This window comes from Vipera berus (assembly GCF_964194415.1).
Source record: "Vipera berus genome assembly, chromosome: 13".
Lineage (NCBI taxonomy): Eukaryota > Metazoa > Chordata > Lepidosauria > Squamata > Viperidae > Vipera > Vipera berus.
This window is the reverse complement of record NC_138216.1, coordinates 9,882,634-9,897,477: the sequence shown is the minus strand read 5'-3', so window position 1 is coordinate 9,897,477 and position 14,844 is coordinate 9,882,634. Positions and strand designations below refer to the sequence as shown.

At 43.4% G+C, this 14,844-nt stretch overlaps 1 protein-coding gene across 2 annotated transcripts in view; it reads right to left on the bottom strand.

Moving 5' to 3' along the window:
* CLUAP1 (clusterin associated protein 1) overlaps positions 1-14,461 on the bottom strand; it is a 54,424-nt gene extending 39,963 nt beyond the window's left edge. For both annotated transcript variants that reach the window (XM_081338142.1, XM_081338143.1), the window contains exons 1-5: positions 14,317-14,461; positions 9,825-9,936; positions 6,368-6,452; positions 3,881-4,060; positions 887-982 (exon numbers count right to left, since the gene is read on the bottom strand). In XM_081338142.1, coding sequence (XP_081194268.1) covers positions 887-982; positions 3,881-4,060; positions 6,368-6,452; positions 9,825-9,936; positions 14,317-14,338 — 495 coding nt within the window. In that variant the 5' untranslated portion in view covers positions 14,339-14,461. The remainder of the gene's footprint in view (positions 1-886; positions 983-3,880; positions 4,061-6,367; positions 6,453-9,824; positions 9,937-14,316) is intronic.
* Positions 14,462-14,844: the final 383 nt, after the last annotated feature.

The window sequence follows — 14,844 nt, the reverse complement described above, 5'->3', positions numbered from 1 at the left end:
ATGACCACGGAGACGTCCTCGGACAAGCGCTGGCTCTTCGGCTTTGAAATAGAGATGAGCACCGGCCCCTAGAGTCGGAAACGACTAGCACGCATGTGTGACAGAAGCTTTACCTTTTATGAAGATTCTCAGTCATCCAGTTCATGGTTGTCCCTAAGGTGCTTTTCCCAAAAGGCAAGTGGACTTTCTTGATTTTCTTCCTTGTAACACAGGGGTGGGCAACCTTGGCTCTTTTATGACTTCAACTCCCAGAATTTCTGAGCCAGCCATGCTGAGGGGAAAGGGAGAGGTTTCCAAGCTGAGCCATGATGGCTCAGGAATTCTGGGAGTTGAAGTCCACGAGTCATAAAAGAGCCCCTGTTTTAACACAATAACAGAGTTGGAAGTGACCTTGGAGGTTTTCTAGTCCAATCTCCTGCACAAGCAGGAACCCTATACCATTCCAGACCAATGGCTGCCCAATCTGTTCTTAAAAACCTCAGGTGATAGAGCACCTACAACTTCTAGAGACAAGTCGTTCCACTGGTTAATTGTTTTCACTGTCAGGAAATTTCTCCTTAGTTCTAGGCTGTGGTTCTCTCCTTGATTAGTTTCCATCCGTTGCTTCTTGTTCAGCCTTCTGTACTTTGGAAAATAGGTACACACACACACACACACACACACACACCTTCTTGGATGAGAAGCGAAACATTTTCAAAGGAAAACACCAAGAAAATCCAGATGCCTTTTGGAAAAAGGATCTTTTGGACAACAATAAGGAGAATTGATATTCACAGAACTGTTACTGCCACGTTTTGGGCATCGCGCGCTTAGAAATATTAAAAATCAAAAACCGTTTTTTTGGTGCAAGTGTGGGACAATTCAAAACGTTTCTTTGCAGACTTACCCTCAGCATCACTTCTTTGCCCAACAAGTCATATAGAGATGCTCCTTTTGAAGTGATTTCTGAAGCAAGCTGCCTGGCTGTCTTCAAATCGCTGACCTAAACGGACATTTGGAGAAATCAGAGTTTACCTTTCCAAAAGGGGTTAGTAATGAGGAGTGGAGAGGGAATACTTCATATAAATATATCTTTGGTGCAGACAACAACGTGTTGTCTGGGTTCACGTATTTAACATTAATAGTAATACAACTTCCATTTCTACTCTCTATTCCGCATTTCTAGCTATTTAGAAAAATTATCCCACGTTTGAAAATATTCTGTATCTTTTTTCCCTTTCATTTTCAGTGTAAGCCTGTCCATTTCCGCACAATCCAAAATTTTTCTAATTATATCTTCTTCCGACGGCGTTTCTTCGTTTTTCCAATGTTGCGCAAATGTAATTCTCGCTGCTGTTGATACATGTAATATTAAATATGTACATTTTTTGTCATAGTTCTCTGTAAATTATACCTAGAAGAAATAGTTCTGGCTTAAAATCTATATGTTTTCTTAACATTTTCTGTCACCGTGTGTGTATTTTTGACCAATTTTTTTTTTAAATTTTTTTTGCTTTAGGGCACGTCCACCAAAGGTGATAGTACGTGCCTGGGAGGGAATACTTCTAACTAAAGACGTACACTGAGATGGTAATCTATTTGGAAGTGCCTTTCTCCGAGCAGATTAATAACCGTAATAATTTGTGCACCAGTGTCAATGGATCTGAATAATTTATTTGCTCACGAGTTGGTGAGCAGTAAGCGGTGCGTTACGTTACATTCCTGACCATCTCAATGTTGAAGGAAAAAGAGCAGCAGAAAATTCCAAGCTGGAATGTGCTCCTGGTCTGGAGTGAGGGAATGGGGGAAGGACTGCACCTGTCAGGACCCACCCCAATCCACATCTTAGGAAAGAAAGAACTCTTGAACCAGAAATTGTCCAAAAGGAGCTTTTACTAAAACATATTTGGAGATGGAAATACTAGACAGGATCTGAAACTGTGTTACAGTTTGGTACTTTTTAAAGAGTCCCCGAGTCGAATCCCCTCCCTTCAAGCCATCTGATTTGTCCCGGAGTAGCTATACCTCCCAAGATATTTCTGAGCATATTAATCCTAATAGTATACCTCCAGGATTTAATCTACCCCGACACATATGGGTGACATACAATAGAATTAGAACGACTCATGGGGGGTGTGCCGATTCTCTGTATAAATGGGGAAAGACACCTTCAGCACAATGTGATTGCGGGGCTCCCCGACAGACTATCCAACATATAGTGAGGGAATGCACTAATAGAAAATACCCAGGAGATTTCAAGGACTTCCTCTGTATAACAATGGTAGCTACTGACTGGATTTCCAAACTCGACATTAAACTCTGAAATGTTATTTCTGTTTTCCTCTTAGGTTTTATAATTGCTTCTTTTTTTAAAAAAATGTTTTAACTGTTCTAACTTGTAAATATGAAGTGCTTTGAATTCTGTGTGTGACCAGCCATACGCTAAATAAATAAATGTCCCGGATCAATTAAAATTCAGGTGTCAAATCCTTCCATGGGAAAGAGGGAACTCTCATGTCTTTAGGACAATTGCTCCCTTCCTTTAGAGATTCTAATCGGAGATACAAACCAGATCTCTTCCCCCCCCCCCCTTTCCTTTGTTGGTTCATTTCAAAGGCTCTCCCCCTGGTCTTTGAAGACAGCCTCCCCGCACGCAGGCTGAATAAACATCCTTGCGCCTGTTGTGACTCAGGGTCAGCCTGTGGGTCCGACAGCCGGCTCCGATGTATCGGAGGACTCAGATGTGGGGGAGGAGGGAAACGAACCGGCTGATGATGATTTGGAGACTTTGCAGAGTCCTCAGCCGGGAACCTCTGCTCAGCTGTGTGAGCCCGAGAGTGCGGAGGATGATGACCCACAGCTGGCCCTGTTCAAGGACGCCCGACGCAGGAGGCAGTCGAGCAGGGACAAACAAAGGAAGGCTATGGGACTCCTCGGGAGGAGGCACAGGGAGACCACGCCCTGAGCTCTCTATAAAAGGAGTGTTTGGGGAGGGGCTGGTTGCTGAAAGCAACTCTTTTGCTTGAAGATAAGCTCTTGTGTGTTTACTATTAAATCTTGGCAGAAGCCTTTTAGCCTTGGACGCTTTCCAGTCTCTTCTTTTGATTAGGGGTGCGAGAAGAGGGCTGGTTCAGAACAGCGCCTATTAACATCTTCTCTTCTCCTCCTTGGAAAAATGTCAGAATCCAGTGGGGTTGTAAGATTTTTAGAACATACATATAAGATTTTATGAATGGGATATAAATGGATTCTGACAGCACCCCTTCCTTACCAAAGTACACCGTGGAGGTTGCTTGCCCTGCATGATACCGTACCATTCACAGAAGACACAATTGGCCTTCTAAGTGAGGGAAGAACGCTTGCATAAATTAAGGCCAACTCTCACAACTTTCCCAGATGTTTCCATCAACCAGGTCGCTCTTTCTTCTTGTAGAGGTCAACATACATCTACCTAATTCACACATCTTCGAATATGCTTCCTGTCTTCCCAAGCTGAGAGACGTCCAAGTAACTAACTAACTCCCAGCATTCTCAGTAATATTCAGGCTAGACTAAGCAATTGTAGGAGTTGCCCTCTCATTTGGTGGAGGAAGGCTGAACGTACCATACTAGAATACTTTTTTTTTCAGATTTGGCTTATTGTGAATCTGAATCTGAATCTCATTATTGTGGTTTATATACTGTTTATGATATAACCTGATTCCACCCCCAAGCAATCAGGATTTATTCAATAATCTGTGTTTAGCACAATGCATAAATCCAGATCAGTATGTTTACTGGATTCTGCAATACTTCGACGATTATACGTAGGACAACACCTAATCCACTTGAAATGATGCCTTGGGCCTCAGGAGGAAAGGCAAGACTCAGGGCATTAAAGAGGAAATTCAAAGGTCCTTACCCTGGAACCCAGATCAAATTTGAATTTCCCGATGTCTTCTTCACCCACAGCTGTGGTTTCCATCCCTTTGCTCTTCATGGCGTTGTAAAGCACCGTGCTGATCTTCAGCAGCTCCTTCACAGCATAGCCATCGGCTTGGTAAAGTTTCTTGGTGTTGAGTTTTATATGACCTTTGGTGGCCTGTTGGAAGAACAAATGAATGCTCAGCTATCTCCCTCCATATATGCCTATATCCCAGGATGAAGCAGTTCACAGCTATTTACAGAGAATTCCCAAATGATTTCCAACCGGGGAAATTAAAACATTTCATGGGTGGTGCCGCCATCACTGGAGGCTTTCAAGAAGAGACTGGATGGTTATTTGTCCAGAATGGCATAGGGTCTCCTGCTTGGGCAGGGGGTTGGACTAGATAGATCTCCCTTCCGACTCTATTATTCTAGGTTCCATGTCCTGCGTGCCTTCTGACTAGGCCAGGGCTAGGCAACCTCGGCTCTTTTATGACTGGTGGACTTCAACTCCCAGAATTCCTGAGCCAGCATGGCTCAGCTTGGAAACCTCTCCGTTTCCCCTCAGCGTCGCTGGCTCAGGAATTCTGGGAGTTGAAGTCTACGAGTCATAAAAGAGCCAAGGTTGTCTAACCCTGAACTAGGTCCCAGAGTTGCTGGGATCTATAGCCTGCTTTCAAATATTTTTTGCAAGAGCCAATTTTTATCTGATACATTCATGTGTTATTTGTCTTTTCTCCAAACAGATCAAAGTAGCATCCACGGTAATCTTTTCTCCAATGTTATTCCTGCAGGAGCCAACCTGTGAGGTAGGTTGAAATGAAATCATAATTGGCCCAAAAGACATGGACAATATCTGTGGCTGAATGCAGGTTTGAATGTGGGTCTCTCTGATTCCAGTCCCATATCCTAACAATACATCAAATATGTTTTGCGCCAAAAGGGAAGTACTTTCAGCGAGATCCTATAATTCTAACAGAGGAATAAAGGCAAGAAAAAGAAAGCTTGAGCAATGATTCATCCTAAACACAGTCTGGACCAGTCTGTTCTTAATTAACTAAAAGAGAAATTCTGCACAGGAACTTTATTGCTTTAGTTCACCAAGGGTGAAATTTACAGCTGGCCTGATCTTCAGTTAATTGGCACATCAGTTTTGCCTATACCACGTGGCCTTCTTCTTCTTCTTTTTTTTTTTTTTTGCAAAGGCTGCAGAACTCTTATTGAATTGCTCTAACGGGATCCCTTGTTTTAAAGGATCCTTCTTTTTTTTCAAAAGCCCTTGCAGATCCACCATGCAATCTGGATCCATTAAAGTGTGATTATTCTATTTGGTTTGTAAGGCATACGTCAATCCAATCCAAGGGCCTCTGCCTTGTATCAGTGGAGATAGAAAGATTCCCCCTTGTTGTGATTGTGGTGCTGATATGCAAATTATTAAACAAGACTGTGCATTCTCTGGCTCTCTAGAAGATCTGCAGGAAGATCTGCCAGAGGCGATCGACTGGAAAGCTGAATTGGACATCCAGTTAGCAGGCCACCCTGTAAACGTTTTGTACATAATTATGTGGATTGTGTTTCTATGTTTACTTCTCTTCTGTCATGTTCTCATCATAGGCTAAATGAATAATAATAAATCCAATCCAATCCAATCCAATACACACACACACACACAAATAGAAATGTCTTACATTTTTTGGAAATTAAATGAGGAATATACCCAGAGGAAGGTGCATCCATGGGAGGGGCCAATAGGAGAGGAGGAGAAAATGGCAGGTCCAAAATGGAATACACTTCTCGACTTGGGCAAAGGTACTAATAAGAGGATAGCTTCCTTCTTATATTCCTTACAAGATGATGTATAACGAAATGAACATGACTGAGATCAAACGAGCAAAATGGTTTTATCCCAACTATTACAATCCACAAAAAAACCCCTAGCCTTTTGGATTCCGCCAGTCACAGGTCCAAAAGGCAGCCATTAAAAGTCCACCCTCAAAATTGGAAGCAGCTCAAACTTCACATCTTTGCAAGTTACAGTACTCAGTGTTGCAGAATATCAGCAGATCAGATATTGTCCTTTGGGACTCAAGCCGCCCTTGTCTGTCATCATGAATCCATTGCATCGCTTTCCGTGTAACTCATCTTATACTAAGAGCATCTGCAGGGTTATTAGTCTCTGCACCTACTGTATCTCCAGCTTCAACCTCAACTGGAGAATTGAGACCCAATTCTTGAACCATCGGTATATTTTTCTTCTCTCTCTCTCTCTCTCTCTCTCTTTTTCTCTTCCTTTCTCTTTCTCTCTTTTTCTTTCTCTCTCTTTCTCATTCTGTCTCTTTCTCTCACTCATTCTTTTCCTTTCGCTTTCTCTTCCCCCCCCCTCTCTCTCTCTGAAGTATTTTTATTTTTATCTGGCACTGAATTTAATATTTTGCATTTGATCTTTCAGGGCCCTTCAGGGACACTAAATAAATAAACTCACCATAAACTGAGCAACAGCCTTAATGAAAAAAACCCGGTCCTGCTCTGTTTCAACGTCGGAAGGGATATCAGTCTGAGGCTCGTATCTGCAAAAAGGAAACAAGAGGTGGAATTCAGCAGGTGCCACAGCAGCTCTTTGTATTTATCCGAACTGAAATGTTTACATCCCACCATTTATTTTACAGCGAGTTTATTTATCACACTTACTGGCCGCCCATTTGCCATGCTTGGTGGAGCCTTGGTGGAGCAGTGGGCTAATGCCTCCTTAAGTAACACCAGTTGCCTGCAATTAGTGCAGGTTCGAGTCCCACCAGGCTCAAGGTTGACTCAGCCTTCCATCCTTCCCAGGTAGGTAAAATGAGGACCCAGATTGTTGGAGGCAATAAGCTGACTTTGTAATAATGCCGCTTGGGATGTGTGTGAAAGCCCTAATAAGCAGGCATATACATAGAATGAAGGCTACTGCTAAGCTTGTAAGCCGCCCTGAGTCTTCGGAGAAGGGAAGGATATAAATGGAATTAAAATAAAATTTAAAAAATGCTTTAGGCCAGAGGTAGACAACCTCGGCTCTTTTACGACTCATGGACTTCAACTCCCAGAATTCATAGCATAGCTGACTCAGGAATTCTGGGAGTTGAAGTCCATGAGTCGTAAAAGAGCCGAGGTTGCCTACCCCTGCTCTAGGCAAATGGTTCAAAATGGCTTTCAGGACAATGCATAGATTGATGACCATTGCAGCGTCCTGGAGGGACACATGATCTCCATTTAAAACCTTCCCAGTCAATGGGGGAAGCCGGATTTGCTTAATGACCATGTGATTCACTTAAAAAACCATGGCCAAAAAGGTTGTAAAATCGGGCACAAATCTCTATTGCGGTCCTAAGTCAAGGACTACCTGTACTTGGGACAACTTTTTAGACTTTCTTGCTAACCTTTAATCTCGCTGCAGAGAGCGCCAGGAAACATTTACCTGAAGAACTACCTTAACCTCAGAACTAAATAAAGCATTAAAGCTGTCTTTGCTCTTCAAAGAAAATGATAGGTCTCTCTAGATGACAAAGAAAGCTAATTCTTTTGAAATATTTTTGAGTTCTTACTGGAACGATTCCCAAACTGAATCATAGTAATCTATACTGCTCAAAAAAAAAAAAGGGAACACTTAAAACAACACAATGTACTGTATTTAATAGTAGGATGTCTTATCGTCTGTTCCCTTTATTTTTTTGAGCAGTATATTTTGCCTAAACTTCACTGCAGAAGTACACAACCTTTTTATGGGCTAAAGACCACATCTGGATTTTGAGTGGTGTGTTAGCAATAGCACTTAGTTTTACATATACTACTCCATTGTGCTTCTACAGCAATCTGAGCGGTTTACAGAGTCATTTTACTGAGTGGGGAAGGATGGAAGGCTGTGTCAACCTTGAGCCAATTAGGATTGAACTCCTGGTAGTGAGCAGAGTCAGCCTGCATTGTAACAACTGCGCCACTACGGCTTCCTTCCTTCCTTCCTTCCTTCCTTCCTTCCTTCCTTCCTTCCTTCCTTCCTTCCTTCCTTCCTTCCTTCCTTCTTTCCTTCCTTCTCAAGCAATAGCACTTAAGACTTATATATCGCCTCACAGTGCTTTACAGCCCCCTCTAAGTGGCTTGCAGTCAGCCTGCTGCCCCCAACAATCTGGATCTTCATTTTACCGACTGCGGAAGGATGGAAGGCTGAGTCAACCTTGAGCAGGTCAGGATCGAACTCCAGGCTGTAGGTAGAGTTTGCCTGCAATACTGCATTTTAATTACTGCGCCACCAGGGCTTATGGTATGATGGGAATCACACAAAAAAGAACATGGGATGAGAACTAGGCAGGGCCAGGCCAAAAAAATAAACTTAACTGCATTTCAATTTCATTTAATTTAGTTTATGTAATTGCTCCATGTGAATTTAATAGATTCCCTCTTCTGTCCTACTGCAAACTGCAATTTAAGTAGCAATTTTTGCAGGACTTCTGGACTGTCCCCAAACCTTGAAGGTTGAAACTGCAGATAACCCAGGAATTTTAGACTTGTGCATCACCAAAATGTTTACAAAATACACAACAAATCTTAAGTCCACTTCCCCCCCCCCCCCAACCTCATATATCTTACCAAAGTCTTTTTAACCTATTACTGGAAAATTCCACTGATGTTCAATTTCAAATGCAAAACAACTAAGGAAAGATATTTTAATCTCAAAAATATGTTGAGCTACCACAGAGAAACAACAGATGGTTTAAACTGATGATCAAGCATCAATATTTTTAAAAGCTTTGAATATGTTTTGGTTGCAATCTTTTTAAAAAAAAACAAAAAAACAAAACTGGAACTCTTCCAGAATACGTCAACTTATTAAAACACTATATACAACACATAATATACAAAAATTAAAATAAATTAAACCAAGTAGCCCTAAACAATAAAACACGTTCTAAAATGTAAAATGTAAAATTTAAAATCTAAAACCCCAGTCCCTCAGTCCAGGCCGGCAAGTTCAAATAGCCAAGTCTTCAGGTCGCGGCGGAAAGAGCGAAGGTCGGGAGCCATCTGGAGCTCAACAGGGAGCTGATTCCAGAGGGCAGGCAGAATCCTCTCCCCCTGGGAGCCACCAGTCGACATTCCCTGACCGACGGCACCCTGAGGAGGCCCTCTCTGTGGGAACGCACGGGACAATGGGAAGTTAACACCGGCAAAAGGTACTCCCGTAAATAATCCGGACCCATGCCATTTAGGGCTTTATAGGTCATCACCAGCACCTTGAATCTCACCTGGAAGACAACTGGAAGCGAATGCAGCTCGAGGAGCAGAGGTGTTACATGGGATACATGGGAGTGATACATTGGAGTATCGGGAGACCCCCATCACAACTCGCACGGCTGCATTCTGCACCAGTTGGAGCCTCCGAGTGGTATTCAAGGGCAGCCCCATGTAGAGAGCGTTGCAGTAGTCTATCCGAGAGGTCACGAGCGCATGAGTGACTGTGCGTAGGGCATCTCGGTCCAAATAGGGCCGCAACTTAGCCTTGGTGGAGCAGTGGGCTAATGCCTCTTTAAGTAACACCAGCTGCCTGCAATTAGTGCAGGTTCGAGTCCCACCAGGCTCAAGGTTGACTTAGCCTTCCATCCTTCCCAGGTAGGTAAAATGAGGACCCAGATTGTTGGGGGCAATTAAGCTGACTTTGTAATAATGCCGCTTGGGGTGTGTGTGAAAGCCCTAATAAGCAGGCATATACATAGAATGAAGGCTACTGCTAAGCTTGTAAGCCGCCCTGAGTCTTCGGAGAAGGGCGGGATATAAATGGAATCAAAATAAAAATAAAATAAATAAAACTTCTAAATTTCAATTTTAAGCTCTTTTGAAACGCTCCAAGCATTTCACAAGGGCTGTGACCACAATTGCTGATATTTATTTTGAAATTAAAGCTAAGTACCAACCTTTTTACCAGCCAAAGGAGTATTTCTGAAACCAGCATGAAATTTGGAGTCCGAAAATTCTCCATCGAGATAAGCCGGGGATAGCCCAGAGCCCTCATCATCTCAGTAAAATCTTTGGCAAATAAATAAATAAATATGAAAGTTTTAATACATTCAAGTACAGTGCCTCTTAATTTTTCTCTCTCACTTCTATGCAGGAATGGGAAATTTCATTCCATATTCTGCTACCAAGAGAGATATTTCTGGAGAGTACAGACAGTCCTCGAGTTACGATCACCATTCAGCCCAAAATTTCTGTTGCCAAGCGAATTTTGCCCCATCTTACAACCCTTCCTGCCACAGTTAAGTGAATCACTGCAGTCGTTAAGCTAGTAACACAGTTGTTAAGTGAACTGCTTGTCAGAAGGTCGCAAAAGGGGATCACATAACCCTGGGACACTGCAACCGTCATAAATATGAGCCAGTGGCCAAGCGTCCAAATTCTGACCACATAACAGAAGTGCTGCAATAGTCATAAGTAAGGGAAACAGTCATGTCACTTTTTCCAGTGCCGTTGTTAACTTCAAACGGCCACTAAACAAATAGTTAAGTCAAGGACTACCTATAAATAAAAAGATGGATACACACCTATAAATAAATTCACACACATTTTCTAACAGTGCTGGGAAGCTGTCAGCTAGGCTGGAAGGAGGAGTCAAGCGAGGGCCTAGCTCGGAATCCTTGCACAATTTCAAGTGACATAAGCCTTGCCCCAGATCCATGAAGCCTTATCTCCCAAGCCAAGATGAGCACGCTGGGAGATTTTTGCAATACAGGTCTCGTCCCTTTCATGTTGGGGGCACCGTTTAAAGTGCTTCTGGGTTGAAAGGATTAGCAAGTGACATCACCATTGTTCAGGGGATGCCCGTGGGGGGTGGGGGGGGTCCTTCCATGTCCCCATCGAGGAGCTGGAGCAAATGACGGGAGCTTATCCTGCCATGAAGCAGCACTCTGGTCTCGACTGCAGGCTTCCTAACTTCCAACCCAGTGTCCCAACCATGCTTCCACTTCTGTAATATAGGTGGTAGACAATAAAGTTATTGACTTTGTCTATTCAAGACAGGCTACAGTGGCTTCCACCTGACCAACAGGGATTCAGCAGAGGAACTGATGGGGTGGGATTTAATGCTAGGCTTAATATCGCTCATTGCAGCATCAACATCATTTTTTTTCTGTGAAAAAGAAGGACACCTTGGGCCCGTCCATCCACAAATCTGATTGGGTTTTGCCAGATCTTGTGGTTGTTTTTTTTTTAAATAAAATGATAAACCAGAACATTACGTCACTAACTGTGGTCTGCAAATCACCAAAGCTGGAAACAAGCAACGCAAGAAGGCAAAAAAAAAAGGGAAACAAATCACATTATGGATTAGTGTAGTGTGTGAACACCGGGAAGACATAGCTGAAGGCAATGAACCTGCAAAGGGGGGTTTTCCCCAGGGGGATCAAAAGATACTAGTTGAGGGCACCAGTAGAGGCTTTTGCAGCAGAAATCATTTTGCCTGCTATGCTTTGAAGCGTGACATGCCAAACACATGAAAATGCAGTGCAGAAAACCGTGCAGGCTGACGGCTGAATTCAGTAATGAAAATAGAGTTTACTGCTGGTCAGAAAACGTGACTCAGAATTAGTCAACAGCTTCAGCATTAGTACCACGAGTCTGAAAAATAAGACATCACAATGGGCCTTGGGCAGTCTTTGTCAACTTTTGAAAAGCAGAATTATGTCAGCCTTTCTTTACATTATCTTAAGATGTGTCTCATAGGTTGTTGTTGTTAGTTGCGAAGTCGTGTCCGACCCATCGCGACCCCTTGGACAACGTTCCTCCAGGCCTTCCTGTCCTCTACCATCTTCTGGAGTCCATTTAAGCTTACGCCTACTGCTTCAGGGTCATAGGTTATGGGTACTTATAGAGACCATACTTTGCAGGTACATCATCATCATCATCATCATCAAGTTGGAAGGGACCTTGGAGATCTTCTAATCCTCTTTTGCTGGATCTCTTTTGCCTAGAACAGAGTTTCTCAATTGCCCACAGGTTTGACTAAGCGCCTGAGAATTTCAGGATCCAGGTGAATGTGAAGTGAACAGTCACAGCTATTAATAATATAATAATAATAATAAAGTTGGAAGGGACCTTGGAGGTCATCTAGTCCAACCCCCTGCTCAGGCAGGAAGACCTCTACCATTTCAGACATGGTTATCCAGTCTCTTCTTAAAAGCCTCCAGTGTTGGAGCATTCCCAGCTTCTGGAGGCAGGTTGTTCCACTGACTAATTGTTCTCATTCTCAGGAAATTTCTCCTTACTTCTAGGTTGCTTCTCTCTTTGGTTAGTTTCCATCTGCTGCTTCTTGTCCTGCCTTCAGGTGCTTTGGAGAATAGCTTGACTCCCTCTTCTTTGGGGCAGCCCTGAGATATTGGAAGGCTGCTATCATATCACCCCTAGTCCTTCTTTAAATTAGACAGGTAGTCCTCAGTTTGCAATCACAACTGGATCCAAAATTACGATTGCTAAGTGATTGCTATGATTGTTAAGTGATTTGCACCTGTTTTTATGACCTTTTTTGCCATGGTTGTTAAGCGAATCACCACAGTTGTTAAGTGAATCATGTCCTTAAGCATATCTGGCTTCTCCCATGATTTTGCTTGTTGGAGCTGGCTGGGAAGGCTGCAAACGGCGGTCACATGATCCCAGGATGCTACAACCACTGTAAATAAATGCCTGTTGCCAAGCACCCAGATTTGGACCAGGTCACCGTGGGGATGCTGTGATGGTCATAAGTGCAAGGACAAAGTTGTAAGTCAGGTTTTTTTTACTGCTGTTGTAATTTTGGCCACTAAACAATTGGATTGTCAAGGATTAGCTTTACTCTGTCTTTCCCATTTCAATGAAGCCTTTCCTCAATCCCATAGACCTCACACCACAGTGAAACGAAGACTGTACAGATAGTCCTTGACTTACAATAGTTCATTTAGTGACCAAAGTTACAACAGCATTGAAAAAAGGGACTTATGAGCATTTTTCACACTTACAACCCTTGCAGCATCCCTAATGGCCACATGATCCAAATTCAGATGCTTGGCACACGGTTCATATTTATGATGCTTGCAGGGTCCTGGGGTCACATGATCAACTTTTGCCACCTTCTGAGAAGCCAAGTCAATGGGGAATGCGGATTTATTTAACAACCATATTACTAGCTTAACAAATGCAATGGCTCACTTAACAACCGTGGCAAGAAAAGTCATAAAAATGGGGCAAAACTCCCTTAACAAATGTTTCACTTAGCGACCTAAATTTTGGGCTCAATTGTGGTCGTAACTCGAGGACTACCTGTAGAAAACCAAAGAAGGAAGTTCAACTTCCTTCTTTTATTTATACCCCATTTCCCCTCAATCCGCTGCTTCCCTTCTGCAGTTTATCTAATTTTAATTTAATTAATTTACAGAGTCTTTATCTGACCTGGTTAAACATGTTGTGTGAAGCACATCCAACCTTCAACATTTTAGCTTCATATGGCACCTGCATTGATCTGATCATTGCATCCCAACACACACACACACACACACACACCGCCGACACCACCACAACCAAAAAAACTGAGTCTCCTCTTTATTGGCCTCTAATACAGGAAGACAGACTGACTCACTTCTTCAAATAGATATAATTTCAAACATTAAAACAAGAAACAAAATCCAGGGGAGTCAATTTTCTGTCTGAGAAGCTTTTCATCACATTGCTCCATAGAGGGAAGCCAAAACTGCACAAGAAGCAAAAGGCACCCTAACGCATCATTTACCTTTATTTTATTACATGTATTTATCATTATTTTATTAAATTTAGAGGCTCCCAATGACATCTGGTGGTGGCTGACAATTAGAAAAATGGGAGAAAGCAACAAAATAGAAAACAGAGGCCATCGTTGAAGAGTTGGGTGGCATGCAAGTTTAATAGTTATTAGTGTCAGCAGTATTTTAATTTAGGAATTGAGTAGTTTCTCCAAATCTTTTGCCCTTCATGAGTGTTAAAACTCCAAACTGCCCATCCCCCCATCCCTGGGACCATGCTGGCTGGGGACGATGGGACGCCAGATAAATCTTTTAAGCTTCCAGGGGGAAAACAGCGTTTGTTATTCTGGATGCCTCCAGGCGGCCTCTAGGTGGCAGCAACGAGCCGAGGGTTTGCCTGGCACCTCTTTGCTGCCATCTGCGGTCGGGATGATTCTTGCAGGCCAGCTATCAGACTCCTACCTGCCAGGGTTGTTGTATGGATCAAAGAGGAGTGTGTTGGGGGCGTCACATACGCTGCCCTGAGCTCTTTGGTAATGGGGGTGAGTGGGGATCATGGCGCCCCGCTGGGGTGATTAAATAATGGAATAAATTAGAGGAGGCTCGGATGGGACTTCACATGCAACACCGGACCGTCCCCGTCCCCTCGCCCCATTCGACTCACTCCGGAGATCGCGGAAAGACATAGCAACGGCTTGCTCCAACCCCGCTTTGTCGGGGAACTTCTCCCAGGCTCCACGGCGAAGTAGGCCGCGCCGCTCACGTAGCCATGGCAACGGGGCCGACGGCGAGCGGCGGGGCTCAAGCTGAGCGGAAGGCGGAGCAGCGGCAGGCAGGGAAGCCAATGGGAGGCCAGAAAGAAGGCGGGGCTAGCTGGAGTTGGATTTATGCTGCTCGGTAGTTGAATGCAGGGGTCCTCAACCTGGGCACCTTTAAGACTTGTGGACTTCAACTCCCAGAATTCCTCAGCCAGCAAGCTTGGCTGAGGAATTCTGGGAGTTGAAGTCCACAAGTCTTAAAGGTGCCAAGGTTGAGGACCCCTGGTTTAATGGGAGCTTTTTAAACATACACAGAAAGCAAAGTGGGAGGAAAAAAACAATAAAACAAAATGCAAAAAAGAGTTTGGAATATTAAGAGAATAATCAAAAACAGCGTTCCTCCTGAGATGAGGGTGGCCCTGATCCGGTCCCAG